The sequence below is a fragment of the Prionailurus viverrinus genome, chromosome B1 (genome assembly GCF_022837055.1).
Source record: "Prionailurus viverrinus isolate Anna chromosome B1, UM_Priviv_1.0, whole genome shotgun sequence".
Classification (NCBI taxonomy): domain Eukaryota; kingdom Metazoa; phylum Chordata; class Mammalia; order Carnivora; family Felidae; genus Prionailurus; species Prionailurus viverrinus.
Window position 1 is genome coordinate 192,526,715 of NC_062564.1, and position 17,452 is coordinate 192,544,166.

At 40.2% G+C, this 17,452-nt stretch overlaps 1 protein-coding gene across 10 annotated transcripts in view; it reads left to right on the plus strand.

Annotated features, from left to right (window-relative positions):
* Positions 1-11,916: 11,916 nt before the first annotated feature.
* Positions 11,917-17,452, plus strand: part of LCORL (ligand dependent nuclear receptor corepressor like) — a 166,763-nt gene continuing 161,227 nt past the window's right edge. For 9 of the 10 annotated variants that reach the window (XM_047855645.1, XM_047855641.1, XM_047855635.1 and 6 more), the window contains exon 1: positions 11,917-12,175. In XM_047855645.1, coding sequence (XP_047711601.1) covers positions 12,025-12,175 — 151 coding nt within the window. In that variant the 5' untranslated portion in view covers positions 11,917-12,024. The remainder of the gene's footprint in view (positions 12,176-17,452) is intronic. The other variant, XM_047855636.1, reaches the window with a different exon arrangement.

Below are 17,452 nucleotides of genomic sequence, written 5' to 3' on the forward strand. Positions count from 1 at the left end.
GTGATTTGCCATGTCATTTCAGCTCTTATTCTTGAAAAGTAGAAAATATGTGAACATTTCTTTTTATTCCCTTTTCCAAATCATAAGACCAGTGAATAAATTAACATTGTCCTATTCAAGGCATTATACTATTTTATTAGAGAAAAAAAGATGGCTAGAATGGAAAGAGGTTTTAAGGGAAGAAATTTGTTGGGGGAGGGAGAGAATAAAGACTCTACTTAATAGAACATAAAAGCTTTCACAGTCCAGAAATGTTCTGCCCAGTATGGTAGCTTCTATCCACATGTTAACTAAATGTGGCTAATCTGAATCGAAATGTGCTGCAAGTGTAAAATACATATAGAATTTCAAGAATTTAGGATATATAAAGAACATAAAATACCTCACTAATAACTTTTATGTTGATTATATGTTGAAATGATGATATCTTAGATGTATTGGACTAAATAACATATAGTCTTAAAATTAATTTCACTTTTACCTTTTAAATGTGGCTACTAGAAAATTTGTAATTGTGCATGTGCCTTGCGTTGTGTCTCATATTATATTTCTACTGAACAGAACTGGTTCACAATTTATATGCCAAGAAATGAGAATGATCAGATGAAATGTAAGGAAAAATAAAATCACATTTTTAAAGTTTATTTATTTATTTTGAGAGATAGAGGGAGAGAGAGTGAAGAACAAGGAGAGAGGGAGAGAAAGAATCCCAAGCAGGCTCTGTGCTGTCAGCGTGGAGCCCAACACTGGGGTCAATCTCGCCAACAGTGAAATCATGACCTGAGCTGAAATCAAAAGTCGATGCTTAACTAACTGAACCACCCAGGCACCACAGAAAAAATAAAGCCACATGTAACAAGCATTCTCAAACACTATTTTCTGTTCTGAAAAGGCTTATTTGTAAGAATATTTGTCTGTCTAATAGAAGTCAGGGCAAAGTAGGTAAATTTTTTTCAATAAAGTGGCTATTTGTTTTTGCCTGTCTGGATATCTATATTCCCTTTTTCTCTTAATAGCGCCCTGGTATTCCTTTGAGGAACCATCTTTCCCTGAATCTGAGTCCATGTGGTTAGAATGAAGTTGATTCATGATGCTAGAATTGGTCATGTCAGCCAGGCCTAGCCAATCAGAATATTCCATTGCCTTGGTCACAATAATTGGCTCAGGAGATTGATATAAGTTGGTTAACAGTAAATTAGCTCTAGATTTTGGACTAACTACTGAAAAAAGAGGTGTTTGGTAATCTGGAGGATTAAGTCTATAACTACTCATGGCCACCTTAACCAGTATATGGGGAGATCTGATCTAAAAATGAAAACAACCAAGAGGAAAGCAGCGGTAAGAGACAGTAACAGATTATTATTATTCTTTTTAGAAGTGAGAGTTCTGCAAGCTGTAACTTCTTTTTTTTTCTTTTTTTTAAATGTGTTTATTTATTTATTTTGAGAGAGAGAGAGAGAGAGCAGGGGAGGGGCAGAGAGGGAGGGAGAGAAAGAATGCTAAACAGGCTCCATGCTGTCAGTGTAAACCCTGACGCAGGGCTCAGCTGGATCTGACAAACTGTGAGATCATGACCTGAGCTGAAATCAAGAGTTGCGCACTTAACTGACTGAGACACCCAAGCACCCCAGAAACAGATTATTTTTGAGTACTTAGATTCATTCTATGACTAAAGCTATCATCTGAAATTTTTCAGAATTTTAATAAATTCCTTTACTGATCAAACAAATTTAAATGTAATTTATGTCCTTCAAAACAAAGAAATAAGACTAATGTAAAGGGATTATCAAATAGGTAAACAATCTGCATTCATACAGTCCAATGAATACTCAAGGACGTTTGTCTATGTTTAAGTAACTGTGCTAAGTGCTGATGGAGGAGGGCACAAATTTGTTCATTATTATCATCCATCCATCCATCCATCCATCTGTCCATCTATCAAGGAAGCACTGAGTGAGATCCTCTTCCATGCCAGGCATTACTTTAGTCACTGGAGAAGCAGAAATAAAAATTCAGACTGGCAGACACTGATTATTTTCCTATTTTCTAAGTTATCTATGGGCCTGTTACTAGTTCTTTTTGCTCTCTCCAATAGTGTTCCAAGTTTCCAATTTTTCACAAATCAAACCTGTTATATAATTTCTATTCCATTTTTGTCTCAGCAAATTCTTTCTTGGATCCCTCCTCATCCTACTCACATTTGGACTTGCTTTCAGGGTTTGCACTCAGTTCTCATCTGTGACTGCCCTTCCTTACCTTCAAAATTCCTTCAACCTCTCCCTTATGTTGGATTCCCTGTTTCTTTGTTGTGAAGAAACACATCCTCCAGCAGTATCCTGAAAAGGAGTATATGGGAGATAAATGTTTTGAGATCTTGCAAGCCTGAAAACCTCTATTCTATTCCCATAATTGACTGATAGTTTGGTTATTTCAGAATTCTAAATTGGAGATCATTTTTAGTTATAATTTTGAAGATACTGCTCCATTGTCATCTATTGAGAAGTCCAATACTGCTCTGTTCCTTATCCATTGTACATGGTCTACTTTTATTCTCGGAAGTTTTTAGAATTTTCTCGTTATTCCTGGGATCCTGAAATTTCATGGTTATGTCTTGGAATGAAACCTAATAATCTAGAGACTCATTTCCCTCAGTTCTGAGAACTTTCCTTTTATTATTTCTTTGATAATACTCTTTCCTCATTTGTTCTTTTCTCTCCTCATGGAACTCATCTCTTGTTGGTCAAATACTGGACTTCCTGGATTGATCTTGAAATTTTCTTATCTCCTATTGTCTGTCTCCATATATTTTATTTTATTTTTATTTTAGAGGGGGAGAGAGAGTAGGGGAGAGCGTCAGAGGAAGAGACCGAATCTTAAGCAGACTCCATGCCCAGTGCAGAGCCCGTCACAGGGTTTGATCCCACGACCCCAGGATCATGACCTGAGCTAAAATCAAGAGTCCGATGCTCAACCGACTGAGCCACCCAAGTGCCTCTCCATATTTTTTTAACACTACTTTGGAGAAATATTCTATCTCAACACTTCTATTGAATGCATATTTATGAATGAAACTTAAAACATTTATTGGATGCTCTGTCTACATGGGTAGGCTTGTGACTGATGGACTTTACTAAAGTGTGATCAGGCAGAAGGCCAGTTTTCTCTGAGGAGATTTTCAAATGTCAGCATTTGTAAGTCTTTTCTGTGATTCTTCCAAATTTCTTTTGAGAAGAATCTCCAGTTTCCTGCTAAAAGGTACAAATCAAAGTTATGAGTATTGTAAGAACAAGTTGGGGGAAATTTAGCAAAATTGTACTTAATCTGTGTTTAGTCTGCAACTATAGCTCCTCCTTCTATCACACTTGTTGTCCTCAAATCCACAATCTCTCCAGTCCAATTTCTCCAAAGAATAAATTTCCTATCTCTTGCAGAAGTTGGGATAAAGCCTGGCTGTACCTGGTGCGGAGGCAGTCAAGAGGAGGAGGTGATTGTCACAGCTTTTTACACAATCTTCCAACCAATTCCAGGCTTTTAGCCCTGTCTCTCACCTCTACCTCTGCTTGTAAGTCTCTATTTCCTTGGGAAAAGGAGAAAGAAATCATGGAGACCAATGATATTCAAAATTGTTGCTGAGTTTTATATTTAGATTGTTTTTTCTTTCAAGTTTATGATTTAGAGCTTAATGACTTTAGTGCATAAGAATAAGATCACACCATTTTGCCTATTAAATTTGAAAGCCTCTAATAGGATAATATTAGATTGTTCTTTACTTCCATGGTTGCATAAGTGATTATTAATTATAATTTAAATCTATATTATAATTTAAATCCTCAAGTATGATACAATTTTGACATACTGACTACTAAGTTAAAAGCTGCTAAAGCAATATCCCAACTTCACATATTTATTCCCATATCTTCTTTATAAATGTGAATCATAGGTAATTTAACTGCTTCTTTCTTTTCTATCTTAATTTCACATCTGTTCCCTAGGTGGATATTAATATGGGCCACTATCATATTTACTGTTTAAATAAACCTTCTTTATGGTAATATTTTAAAGTAAACTTCAATCCACTGGATTTCACTTTCGTAGCTATACTGCTGGGCCACTTCATGGGCCTCATCTTTATTTGCATTCTGTACTATTTTAATATCAAAATAAATATTTTTTATATGTTGAAACTGAGAACCAATTCCTAGCTATTGTCAACAGCATGGAAAAACAATTCCAAATTTGTAAATTGTTCATATTTCTGTTCCCTAAAGCATTTTGGTAAGCAAATCAATGAACTTTATTCATATGAGACATTACGGTTTATTCTGCATCAGGAGTTTCAACATACAGAAATTCCAAATGATGTTAATTTCTTGGTTTCGAATATAATCTCTGTAAAATGCAACCACACCATCTCCTTTTGCCACTGTCTTTTTTTTTTAATTTTTTTTTCAACGTTTATTTTATTTTTGGGACAGAGAGAGACAGAGCATGAACGGGGGAGGGGCAGAGAGAGAGGGAGACACAGAATCGGAAACAGGCTCCAGGCTCTGAGCCATCAGCCCAGAGCCTGACGCGGGGCTCGAACTCCGGGACCGCGAGATCGTGACCTGGCTGAAGTCGAACGCTTAACCGACTGCGCCACCCAGGCACCCCTCCTTTTGCCACTGTCTTGACATCAAGAATGAAAAATAAGTTTGAATTTATGAGTAGGGCTTGAGAATGGTGGTGGGATGGGAGTGAAAGAAGTCTTAAATCTTTCATATTTTCTTCTAAAAATCCCAATTTGTTACCATTTCGTTTCAATTCAACAAAAGTCTCTTTGGTACCAACTAAGTATAGAACGCAGGTATACAGAAATGATGAATACTCAGGCCTTGGCTTCACAATCTTCAAGGTGGTAGAGTGGAACAATAAGAAACATTCATAAATAATGATAATACATGGAGGAATATACTAATACCCATGAGAAAAAGTATAAATAAAGTGTGTCAAGAGCACAGAAAGGAGTAGTTTGGAGGTACTTAGTTTGGAGGTACTGAACAAACTCAATGAGAGTAGAACAGCTTGCAAGTGTCAGATGGGGGGCAACAGAACACCTAGTTTGGCTGAATGATTGATATATTAAATACTGGAGGATGATACTTTTGTGTTTGTATCACTATATTCTTCCAAATCAACAGTGTTCCCTCATGAAAATCAGGTAAGTCTAGGTTTCTCAATTTCTGATTCCTTACAAGGCAGCTTTATCACCTTCTTTTCTGCTTGCCAATATAAAGCAGTGGTAAATCTGGAAAGACAGAGTTGGAAATTCTAGCTCCACCACTAACTACTTAGTGATGTTGGATAAGTTCAACTCACTGAGCCAATTTCTAATTCCTTCTCTGAGAAATGGGAACAATAATAACAGTACTGTGGCACTTGGATGGCTCAGTCAGTTAAGTGTCCAACTTTGGCTCAGGTCATGATCTCAAGGTTCATGAGTTTAAGCCCCACCTCAGGCTCTGTGCTGACATTGCAGAGCCTGCTTTGGATCCTTTATCTCCCTCTCTGTGCCCTTCACCCACTCTCTCTCAAAAATAAATAAACATTAAAAAACTTAAAAAAAAATAACAGTACTTGTTGCATAGGGTTATGGTAAAGGTTAAGTGAATTAATAATGCAAATAAATGCTCAAAAAATGATGGCTATTATTATTGTAAAAAGAATCAAAATTAGAAATTGGGAAATCTGATCTTCAGTTTGAGTAATACTACTTATAAGCTGTGTGACATACACAAATTGGTAATCTTCTCTGGGCCTCAATTTCTGTATCTGCAACAATAGGGAATTGACCTATATCATCTGTACTGTCTCTAAACTATAATAGTCTAGGTGACATTTTTATTTGACTTTGATACTAAACTATGCAATTGGACTAAATTGGCTCAAATCGCCACCATTAAGCATATAATACAGTGAAATTATTGACAAGCTGAAAATGAAAGTGATATTGAGTTAGGCTGGGGGAGTAGTTTCAAGTGGACACAAAAAGAGTAATGATAGATCAGGTCCTATTATCATCTGCCTGGGTACAAGAGAAAATACATGGTAAATAGTATTACATTCAGATTCCAAACTCAAAGGTGTATGATTTTGTTTTTTTAAAAAAATTAGAAAACATGCTTACCCTAATTTCACTATTGGTTATCCTGACAGTTGAGGGCTTGACTCTTCCTAATACAGTGAAAATTGTGTCCAACTAAAATATATTTAATATGAAGATGGTAACAGGGTGTAATAGTAATGCTTAAAGAATACCTAATGGTGGAACTGAACAAAGAACATCAAGAAAAAATATCTGAGATAGCACCTATACTGGATCACCTATCATATCTATTTTTATGTCTATTAAGAACAGTCTTGAAATAGGAAATAGATAGACATTATAATGAAGTGCATCACTGTTTCTGCTTCTTCAATTTTTATTCCTTGCTGTGAAATTTTATCTTTGTTCCCTACAAGATGTACCAAAAAAATGTTGATGGTATCTGGAAATGCATCAAGAAGACAAAATTATTCCTCTATTTTAGATATCTCTTAATTATTTAACTGCAGTATTGAAATTAAATGCACCAGCATGTATATCTGAGATGATGGTATCCTTGGAGTCCATACTCTCATGAGAAAAAGAATGCTGAGAAATCTTTGGCTCATAAACCTGGATGAATCTAAGATGTTTGCATAAAATTTAGCATAATATGATTATGTGGCTGATTAGAAGTTTTCTGAAAGGGGGCTATGTTCCATGCCCTAAATAATTGGTTGATCAAATTTGTCTTTGATTTTTAGATCTCTGATCAGTGCAGTGCACTATAGTTCAAAACTAAAGGAGATATAGTAAATTGTGATTTTTTTAAAGCATCTAATAAAATTTACTAAAAAATGGCTTCTCAGAATTATGAATCATTTTATAGTTAATTAAGGCATTGAATATTATGCCTTATAATTACAAATATCTAATTCATACAAAGCGTTTAGGTTTTATTAAATTAGAAAATGTATATTATGTTTGTGCTACATGTTGGTAATTCACAACTGAGTAGGTATTTTACAATCCTACTAGTGTGTTGGGCTGTTTCTTTTTGTTGCTAAGTACAAGAATAGCTTTCATTTTTGGTTAGTATCTCAAAAAACATGACTCTTTTCATACCCCTTTGTAAATTTTATATTTCTCTACTATGGAAACATGAGTATTTCAAGCCACTCCAATTTATTTGTATGTTTTAATTATCTTCTACTAAAATGTACCCCAGATTAAGAAATACTGCCAAATGGTCACATAAATCAAGAAACTTTTAATTTTTCCAGTAGTTTATATCTACACTTGGTACTATATAAAAACCACAGATGTGCTAATCAGTTTTAGGTAGAGAATAGTGAACTTGGGTGGATATTTATGGTGGTTTGATTATAGTAATGACCCCAATTTGCTCACACCCTTCTATATCCATGCCTTTGTTAGTATTCTCTTTTTCAGATTTGGGGCTCAGGCATGTGATTTGCCTTGGCCAATGGGAGAGTAGAAAACAACCAATGGAAGCAAAGACTTGAAAACACTTTCACATTAGTGCTTCCTCCACTGTTGTGCTTCACATGCCACCACTAGGTAAATAAGATCTAGCCAGTCTCTGGATGATAGGACACATGGCTCAGTCATTCCCATTACCCCAGCAAACACGGAGCCAAACTCCAGACCAGAGTGAGGCCACTCTGGATCAGGCAGCTTCCCACATTAGCAATCCCAGCCAAGATCAGAAAAACCTCTCCAGATCAGAACTTGCAATCTGACCTGTAGACTTTTGAACAAAAACACATGGTTGCTCTTTTAAGCGCTAAGTTATGGATTGGTTTGTTACACAGAAATTAATAAATTATATGACATACGTAGGAAATAGCAGTACAAAAACATATTTCCAAAGAACATTAACATTTTCATATCATGTATCTGTTGTTATATGAAAAGTCCTTTGTGAGTAACTAGATTTTTAGTGTGGGATGTGACCCTTACTTTATCCTTGGCTTTATAGATATCCTAAACATTTGTCAAATCAATAAAAAAAAAAATCAGGCACCAATTAAGTGCCTGGAACAGCACTAGATGCTGAGAACACAAGGGTGAATCAGCTAGACTACTAAGGACTCTATGTTTATTGAGCTTACCCTGAAGTCAAGTTCTTGAACTATTACAATATACTCTCTGATACTTGCCATGGAAAATTCTTTGTTCTCCTAAGTCAAGCTGACTTCCAAAAATTGCTCCATTTATGCATTTCATTATATATGGCCATGATCTTTCCCTTCTCCCAGAAATTCTTCAGCAATGATATTCATTAGTTCTGTTCATTGATATTTCTATTCTCATTCTTTGGGGAAACATGGTAGCATTGTACTTTCCCATATGCAGTAGGCTGCAAAATGGCCACAAATTATTTCTTTCCCCTATCTGAAATAGGGGAATATCTGGAAGGGTGGAATGTGTCTTCCAGATATTTTTTAAAGACATAGAATCTATTTTACCATCCTGATGCTTGGCTTGGCTATATGATTTGCTTTAGCCATTGGAACTAGAGCAAATGGGACTCAAGCTGAAACTTAAAAAGTATTTGTGTATTGGGGCTTGCTCTCTTGCTGCTCTTAGAATACTGTAACTGCCACCATGTGAACAAGCCAGGGCTAGCCTCTTGATGATGAGGGACACCTGGCCAGATTGCTCTGTTGTCCCAGCCGATAGTCGGCTCACCCTCAGAAACAGAGCTGCCTTGCTGACAGGCAGATAATCACAAATACCCAAGTAAGCACAGCCCAGGCCAGGAGAAGTGTCTGGCTGAGGCTAATACAAATTTCCATTCCATACAATCATGAGCTAAATGAATAGTTGATGTTTTAAGCTATTAAGTTTTGGAGTGGTTTGTTATGCCCTTAAAGCTATCTGATATATCTCTCCTTTGAAGTTAGGCATGACCACATGATTTACTTCATCCAGGGAACTATGTCACTTCTGGCAGAAGCTTTTAAAAGCTGGATTGTGATTCAGCATCTTATTTTTCTTGTCATAGGGTGCTTCCAAATGGTAGGGCTTCATAAACTTGGGTCCCTTTATGGACATGGAACAGTTCTCCCCATTCTCCCTGATACTTTTCAGAGAACATATAGTTTAAGAAATAAATCTTTGTTGTAATGAGCACTGGGTATTATATGTAAGTGATGAATCACTAAATCCTACACCTGAAACCAATTTTACCATACATGTTACCTAACTAGAATTTAAATAAAACTTGAAATAAAAGAAATGGATCTTTGTATTAAACCTCTGAGATTTGGGGTTACTGTTACTAAACCATAACCTAGTCCATTCTGACTAATGTAGAAATTGGTACCCAGGAGGTATAGTTATGACAGAAAACCTAAAATATGTAGCTGTGATTTAGAAACTCAGTGGGTGGTGGCAAGGAAACTATTGTTAGTAGCTGGAAAGTTGGCAATCCATGCTAGCTGTGGTAAAATATTTGCTAGAACTATTCATGTGTGTCTCCCATTCTTCCCCTTTCTAAATAGGAATGTTTACCATGGTTATTCTGTCACTATTCCAGCACTGTTTGTTGAGTATGTGTGTGTGCGTGTGTGTGCGTGTGTGTGTGTGTGTGTGTGTGTGTGTGTGTGTGTGTGTAACCAGGGAGGATAGATTATCTTTCACAAAAGAAGTTTTATCCTGTTTTAATAAGGGACTACCAAGATTCACCCAGAGATGTTGAACTTTGAGATTAATGCCTTTACTGAATGAAAATGTTAGAATTGTCTCATGTGTGATAGGAGTGAATGTATTCTGTATCATAAGTTGAGTGAACTACAGGTTGATGACTAGAAGAATGGATTGCAGTAATCATTGGTGCAGTTTACCTGCAAATTTGGGTTATCTACCTTCTGAGAAAAAAGAATTATACTTCCCTGCTCCTTTGAAGATAGTACGCTCATATGGTTTGCTTTTGTCAATGAAATGGGAGTAGAATTGAGTTGTATAACTTTCAGGAAGAACCAGTTTGCCATGCATGTTCTTTCTGCATATCGTGAAAGTGGGGACATTCTAGAGATTGGAGCCTCCTTAAGTCATCTGGTTGCTTGGTGAGAACCATCTGCAGTCCTCCCTCTCTCCCATCCCTCACCACCCGGCAGCCCCCCATGAACAGTCAGATAAGCAGGAAATACCATTTTTTGCTGTTTTAGATTTTTTGTTACTGCACCATAACCTAGCCCATCCTAACTAATGTAGATTACTGTAAAAGTGATCAGGAAACCTACAAAGGCTGATCATCTGGGCAATTGTAATATGAGTGGAATCTGTAACTGAATCCATCCATTGATCATTCCAAAAGCATCTTCACAAGTGATTTCACTTGCTCCTCCAACTATGACCATTCTGGGAAGGGTGACTGTGAAATTCAAATTTCATCCTTTTTTCTTTGTGAAAATGTAAAACTACATCTTCATTATTGAGAGGTAATGAACAATGAAACACTTTTTCATAGGAAGAAAAAAAAAAAAAAAAGGAAGCAAGCAAGCAATCCAGAAAGCCAATAAGGATAAGCCACAAAACAGGGAGGGTGGAACTGAACTCAGAATGCATAGGAGTTTCCAAGAAGAATAAAACGTATTGTCCACAGACTTGGGCGTACATTTCCAGTAATACACAGTACTTCTCAGCAAACTTTGGGTGTCTTAGCTTTGGCTTGACCCCTGCACATATACAGAACTTCATGCACACTCTGGTGCAAAAGTAAAAAATGTCATTGGAGTTTATATTTAATCAAAAGTTTTCTCTCTCTCTCTGAAGAAATATTTTCTCTAGCACAGCGTAGAATTTATTCCATAACATTTGTAAAATGCTAAATCCCGTGCCATGCACTGTACTAGAGTCAGAGAAGTGAGAGATGTCAAGGTACAGCCGTCTCAGTGGGTCGCTGTCCTACGGGAGTTTACATTTTGCGGAACATAACAGTTTCCCCTTTCGGAGTTTTCACCTAACCACACCCAATCCCCCCCGTAAATAATTTTCTATGAAAAGCCTCTTTTTTCCTAATCCTTGTAAATACTCTCGCTCTCGGAGATCTCTTTGCCCTGGAACTGAAGTCACTTTGGCATCTCCCTCTGGATGTTTGGCAGTTATTTCTGATGCGGCCGAATGGCCGGCTTGCTCTATTCCTGCATCTATTCCTGCTCTATTCCTGTCATCCCGGTGGCAGGATGACAGTGACCCCCAAAAGTTTCCAAGACTTAAAGCACAAAGCGCAGACAACTCGGGCGGTTTCCACCGCTCTTCTATCTGGGAGCCCAGAGAATGTAAGGCGGCTGGGTCAGACCAGGCGACGCTGGCAGCGCAATCCTGATGAAGAGTTGGAGGCTAAACCCACAAGTCGCACAGCGCAAAGAAGTCAGAGGCCGGTCTGCAAGCCCAAGTGTGAGACAACTAGTGAGTGTCCATCCCTGCTGGACTACAACGACCGGCAGGCATCGCGTCGCGGCGGCAAGCTCCGCTTCGGGACCCCGGCGCAACGGAGCCTGGGAAGTGAAGTCTCCAGGCGGCCTGAGTCGCGTCGCGAAGTCAGAAGGGAGGCGTTGCTAGTCCGCTCCATTAGCACGCTGGTTTCTGGCCGGGCTCCGAGGCTCTCGCTCCCGCTCAGGATTTTCGCGGGCGGTGGGAGCAGTATGGCTTGCTTGAGTAAACTCCGGCGGGAGGAGGGAGATGGGAGTGGATGGGGAGGCGGGGTCAGCGGAAGCGGCAGGTTGCTTCCTTCTCCTCACGCTCCCTCCCCGCCTCTCCCTGAGGGAGTGGTGGGAGGGGGAGGGAAGGGCAGAGGGAAGGTAGTGACACGTGTCAATCAACCCCCCCTCCGGGGGGTGCGCGCTCCGGGGCTCGCGCCGAGGGCTCGCGCCCCTGCCTCGTGCCTGCGCCGCTCGTATGTAAATGAGGGCGCGTGACGCGGGACGCAGATGGACAAGGGAAGAGAGAGAATGGCCGCTGCCGCCGCCGCTGCTGCCGCCGCCGCCGCCGCTCAGTGCCGGAGCCCTCGGTGCGCGGCGGAGAGGAGAGGATTCCGGCGGGAACTCGACTCTTGGCGCCACCGCCTCATGCACTGTGTAGGTAAGAGAGACACGGGCCGGGGCCCCGGCTCCGCGCGGCGACGGCTGCAGCAGCCCGAGGAGTTTGTGGCTGAGGGGGTTAGTTCAGTCTCTCGTTCGGGTCAGTTCAATGGGGGAGCGCGATGGGAGCGGCGGCGGCGCGGCGGCCCCGGCGCTTGCCTTTTGTCTGGGGGCTCTCGCCCTGCGCGGTTCGCGCTCCTTCCCTTCTCAGCTCTTGGGCTCCTCAGGAACTGTTAGTTCGGACCCGCTCGCCGAGCCCCCGAGGAAACCTCTGGCTCGCGCTCTCCCCGAAACTCCGCGGTGCCCCCTCGCCGCCCGCCGTCCACCCTGTCGGGGGGAGGCAGCGGCCCGGTGGGTCGGCGCCGGGGCGGAGGGGAGCCTGCGGGCAGGGCCGGCGGGAGGAAGGCGGGCTGGTCCGCGCCCCCGCCGGGCGCACACACACCCCCTTCTCGCCGCCGGGGGCCGGGCGGGTAGACGCGGCCGAGTTCCCGGAGACTAGGACCGGGGCGACCCCCGGGCGCTCGCGGGGCGGGGGTCGCGGGTGGGCCGGCTGGGGGCGAGGGGCGGCGGGGGCGTCGCCCGAGGGGCGGGGGCACCCAACTCTGCCCTCTCGCGCTCGGCGGCGGCCGCGGCGGCGGCGGCGCTGTGTGTACCCCTTTAAGAAGGAGCTGCTCGAGCGCTGACGGTTGGGATTTGAAGTTCTTCCTCCCTCTTTGGAAGTCTGGACGGATGGGGGGTGTTGCCATGGCGACGGCACCCTTCTCCCCCAGCCCCCCTTTCCTCCTCGCGGACGCCGGGACGACTCTGGTCCTCTTGTACTGTCATGTGATGGACCCTTCCCTGCATGTACACGCACGTCGCCCTCCCCACCTCCCATCCCCGTTCTCTTGTAATTCGGTCTTCCCTTTTGGTGGGGTGGGAATCGTTTTGCTACAAACTTCTGGGCTTGGGGCTGTCATTCTGCGGGTTGCTCCGGGTGGCAGGAGGTGGTGGGAACTCCCCACCGTGCCGCCGTCGCTTTTTTGTCTGAGTGAGACGTATGCGAGGAGCTGTTATCCAGCAGGTTGGTTTAGTGGGCACAGAAGGGGCAAGGAGGGTTATGGGATGGGGTGTGTTGTGCCTGTTTGTTTTGGAAGGCGGTTGCGGGTAGGAGAGTAGGGGAAGAGGTAGAAAGGAGGGTTGCATTGTCTTAAGAAGTGGATGGATAGCGGCAGCAGCTTGCTCCACTGGCGATTAAATCTTAGCATTTGGAGTTGAGGAGTAACCTTAGTGCCTTAAGAAAACAACTCTCTTACCTTCTTTCCATCTGTTCTTGCGCCACCTCGCGCCCCTTTTCCCCCACCCCTCTCAGAAATGTTTGGTTAGCCTGAAGATCTTTCTCGTTTTTCACTAGTGAAAAGGAGATAGTGGTAGGATAAACTAATACAGCCTCAGCTCAGAAATGTGCACTGCAGAAAACGGTGGAAATAGGGAAATGACAAGAAAGAAGATTGCTCTGACTAGGAGCATTTAAGTTCACTTTAGGCAACTTAATGTTTTACCCTTATAAAATATATTTTGGTTTTATTTAAGGAACCATTCTGGGAAATAGCTTTCTTTAGTCAAGTATTTATGAATGATTTAGTTCTTAAAAAAAAGTAAAAAAAAAAACAAAACCTCACGGTATTATTCTTTTATAAAAATGTTAAGCTGACTGTTGCTAGTGCTTCCTAAATACAAAATGGACCCGTTTTCACAATTGCTTATCTAAAGATCGTTCCACTGACAACCTGTGTAGAAATTGTTGAGTTCGTTCGGTTAGAATCAGGCAGGATGACAGCATTGAAACCCTGGCTCACGATATAATTGTGTTAAGTTTTGCCGCGGCACACAGTAATTCGGAGGTGTCTTAGGTCAGTTTTTGTTTTAGAATTCTTTGGGTTTTTTCTCGTATCTTCTTACTTAGATCCATGAAATATGGCTCACAAAAATATGTGTATTTTGTGATATGTGTATCACAAAAATATGTGTATTTTGAAAAGTTGTAAAATTTTAATTAAACACGATGTTGGCTTTGATGGAAAAGGGGGTTTAGAATATCTTTCTGCTTTACCTACTTGGATACTCAAGTAGGATTGGAAGATATTGAAAATTGAGTGGATGTGGTATTCCTCACATGCAATCTCTATATTACATTTTTAATGTAATGTGTATAACTGTACTGTATTTGAAAGGAAATTTTTTCCTGGGCTCTAATTATATTTGAGAAATGTTTCCCATAGTCCCAGTCAGGAGACCTAGCAAAATCCATCTCATACTTTTTGTCATTGTTATTTTGAAATAAACAGTAAAACTCCTTTAAACAGGATATACACTTGTTGATTGGGGTTCCCCCCCCCCCAGTATCCTATATGTGAAGCACCTATTCATAGTGTGAATTGGGATTAAGTGTAGTTTGTGTAATTATTTTAAATTGCCTCTTGCTATTAATGTGCTTACTTTCAATACTATGTAAACATATTTACAAAAAAGCCATATTCTTTTTCCTTTGCATGTGTGTGAATATTTATATGTATTTTTTCATTGAATATATTAAGTGCTCTTATTGCTTGAAATAATTTTTATAAAACATTACACTTTCTACCTTTGAAAAGAAAATGAAATGACCCAAAAGTCTTTTTTTTTATTAATGTTTATTTGTTTTTGAGAGAGAGAGAGAGAGAGAGAGAGAGAGAGAGAGAGAGAGAGAGTATGAGCAGAGAGAGGGAGACACAGAATCTGAAGCAGGCTCCAGGCTCTGAGCTGTCAACACAGAGCTGATTGCCGGGCTTGAACTGGTGAACAGCGAGATCGTAACTTGAGCCGAAGTTGGATGCTCAACTGACTGAGCCACCCACGCGTCGCCCCGCCCCCTCCCGCCCCCACCACCAAAAGTCTTATTTTGAAATGAGACATAGGAATTGTAAGCAGTAATTTAGGGTCATATAACAAATTAATATTGAGCCAGTAGTGAAATTTTAAATCTCCGTTCTTAGCCTAGGTTTTTAAAGTAACCTGATTTTTTTTTTATAACTCATCTATATTATTCTAATTTCATGGAGGAAAAAGATCATTTTAGTTGTCATGACTGCTGGTAGTTAGCTAAGATGTTTAACCCTTGATAAGGAAAGTGATGTTTGCCTTTCTCTATTTGTGGAACTCATGTCTTTAGGTTAGATTTCTGACTACTCTGTACTTTATTCCTGGTTTTTCTTTATAATTTAATTGAAAAGTTGTTCTACAAATTCTGTGTCCTAATCAGTAGCTCTATTTACAATTTATAATTCGATTATTTTTCTATCATCATCCTATACTATAATTTTGAGTATGCTCAGCTAACAAATGTTTGAGTGCTTACTGGATTTAATAAATAGTGTCTAGTACTCATTATGACTATGACTATGACTCATTAAGTGATAACAGACAAAGTCCTGGATTTTATGGAATATATAATACAGTTAGTATCTGATAAGTCATAAAATTTAAAACAAAGTAAAGTTGAGGATAAAGGAAATGCATTAGCATATTTTTAAGCATTACCAGAACTTGTATAGTCCATTAGGATAGTCAGTCTGGGAGACAGGCCAAGTTTTTGTTTTTCTACTTTTTCTTAACTTTTAATTTTGATAAAATTTCAAATTTACAAGAAAAGTTGGAAGAATAGTACAGGGAACTCCTGTATACCTTTACCCACATTCACCAGTTGTATTACATTTTGCTTACATTTTGCTGCATTTGCTTTATCATTATTGCCTTATATCTATTTATCTATGTATATTTTTTCTGAATCATTTGAGGATAATTTGGTGACATCATACCTCTCTACCCCTAAATTCTTCAGTGTATATTTCCTAAAACCAAGGACATTATCTTACCTAATCACAGTGTATTATTAAAACCAGGGCATTTAAAAATGATATAATACTATTATTTATTTCATAATTCATGCTTAATTTTTATCTTTTATCTATTAGTCCCCTTCCTCCCCCCACCCCACATCATGTATCCTGTGATCTCTTTAGTCCTATCTCTTTAGTCTCTCTTAACGTGGAACACTTCCTCAGCCTTTCGTGTATTTCTTGACCTTGACATTTTTTAAAAGTACAGAATGGTTATTTTGTACAATGTCCCTCAATTTGAATTTGTCTGTTGTTTTCTCATGACTAGATTGGTTATACATTTTTGGCAGGAATACCTCTAAAGAGATATTCTCTCTTTATCAGTACATCATATCTTGAGGTTCGTGATGTTGGTTTGTCCCAATGTGGTGATACTAGGTTTGAAAATTTGGTTAAGGTGGTGTTCTCCATATTTCTCCCTGAAAGTTACTATTTATCCTTTTGTAATTGATATGTAATTTATGGGAAAATGTTTCGAGGGACAGAATATCTACATAGTCACACCCATATTTCACTCACAAGTTTTAACATCCTTTCATGATTTTCTATCTTCACCATTCCTTCTATAATTAGTAGTTGGTATTCTGTCATAAAGCCATCTTTCCCATCTCCTCTCCACTATTTATTTATCCAGTTATTTCTATTTGTATGAACTCCTGGATTATTATTATTTTATTTATTTATTTATTTATTTTAGAGAGAGCACACCTATGAGCTGGGGAGAGAGAGGGAGAGGGGGGAGAGACAGAGAGAAAGGGAGGGAGGGAGAGGGAGAGAGAGAGAGCAAGAGAGAGAATCTTAAGCAGGCTCCACGCTCAATGTGGAGCCTGATGCAGGGCTTGATCCCAAGATCCTGGAATCGTGACCTGAGCCAAAATCAAGAGTTGGATGTTCAACTGACAGGCACTCCTGAACTCATGGATTCTTACTTTATTTAATGGCTATATCCATTGCTGTCATTATTTTGATTCCCAGATTGTCTCAGGTTTGGCCTTTGGGTGCCTCATCAAGCTGGTTCCAGTGTTTTTTTTACAAATCACACCTCTCTACAACCCCTCTCACCCTTATCTCTCAAATGATTTTTTTTTTAAAGTTCATTTATTTTATGAGAGAGAGAGAGAGCATGCGCGAGCACCTGAGCAGGGGAAGGGAAGAGAGAGAATCCTGAGCAGGCTCCATGCTGTCAGCGTGGAGCCCAATGTGGGGCTCGATCTCATGAACCTTGAGATCACGACCTGAGCTGAAACCAAGAGTCGGATGCTTAACCAACTGAGCCACCCAGGCGCCCCTCAAATGATTTTTTGAGCACTTCCTGCCAAAATAAGATATTCCAGGTTAATCTTGTACTTAACCTGTCCCAG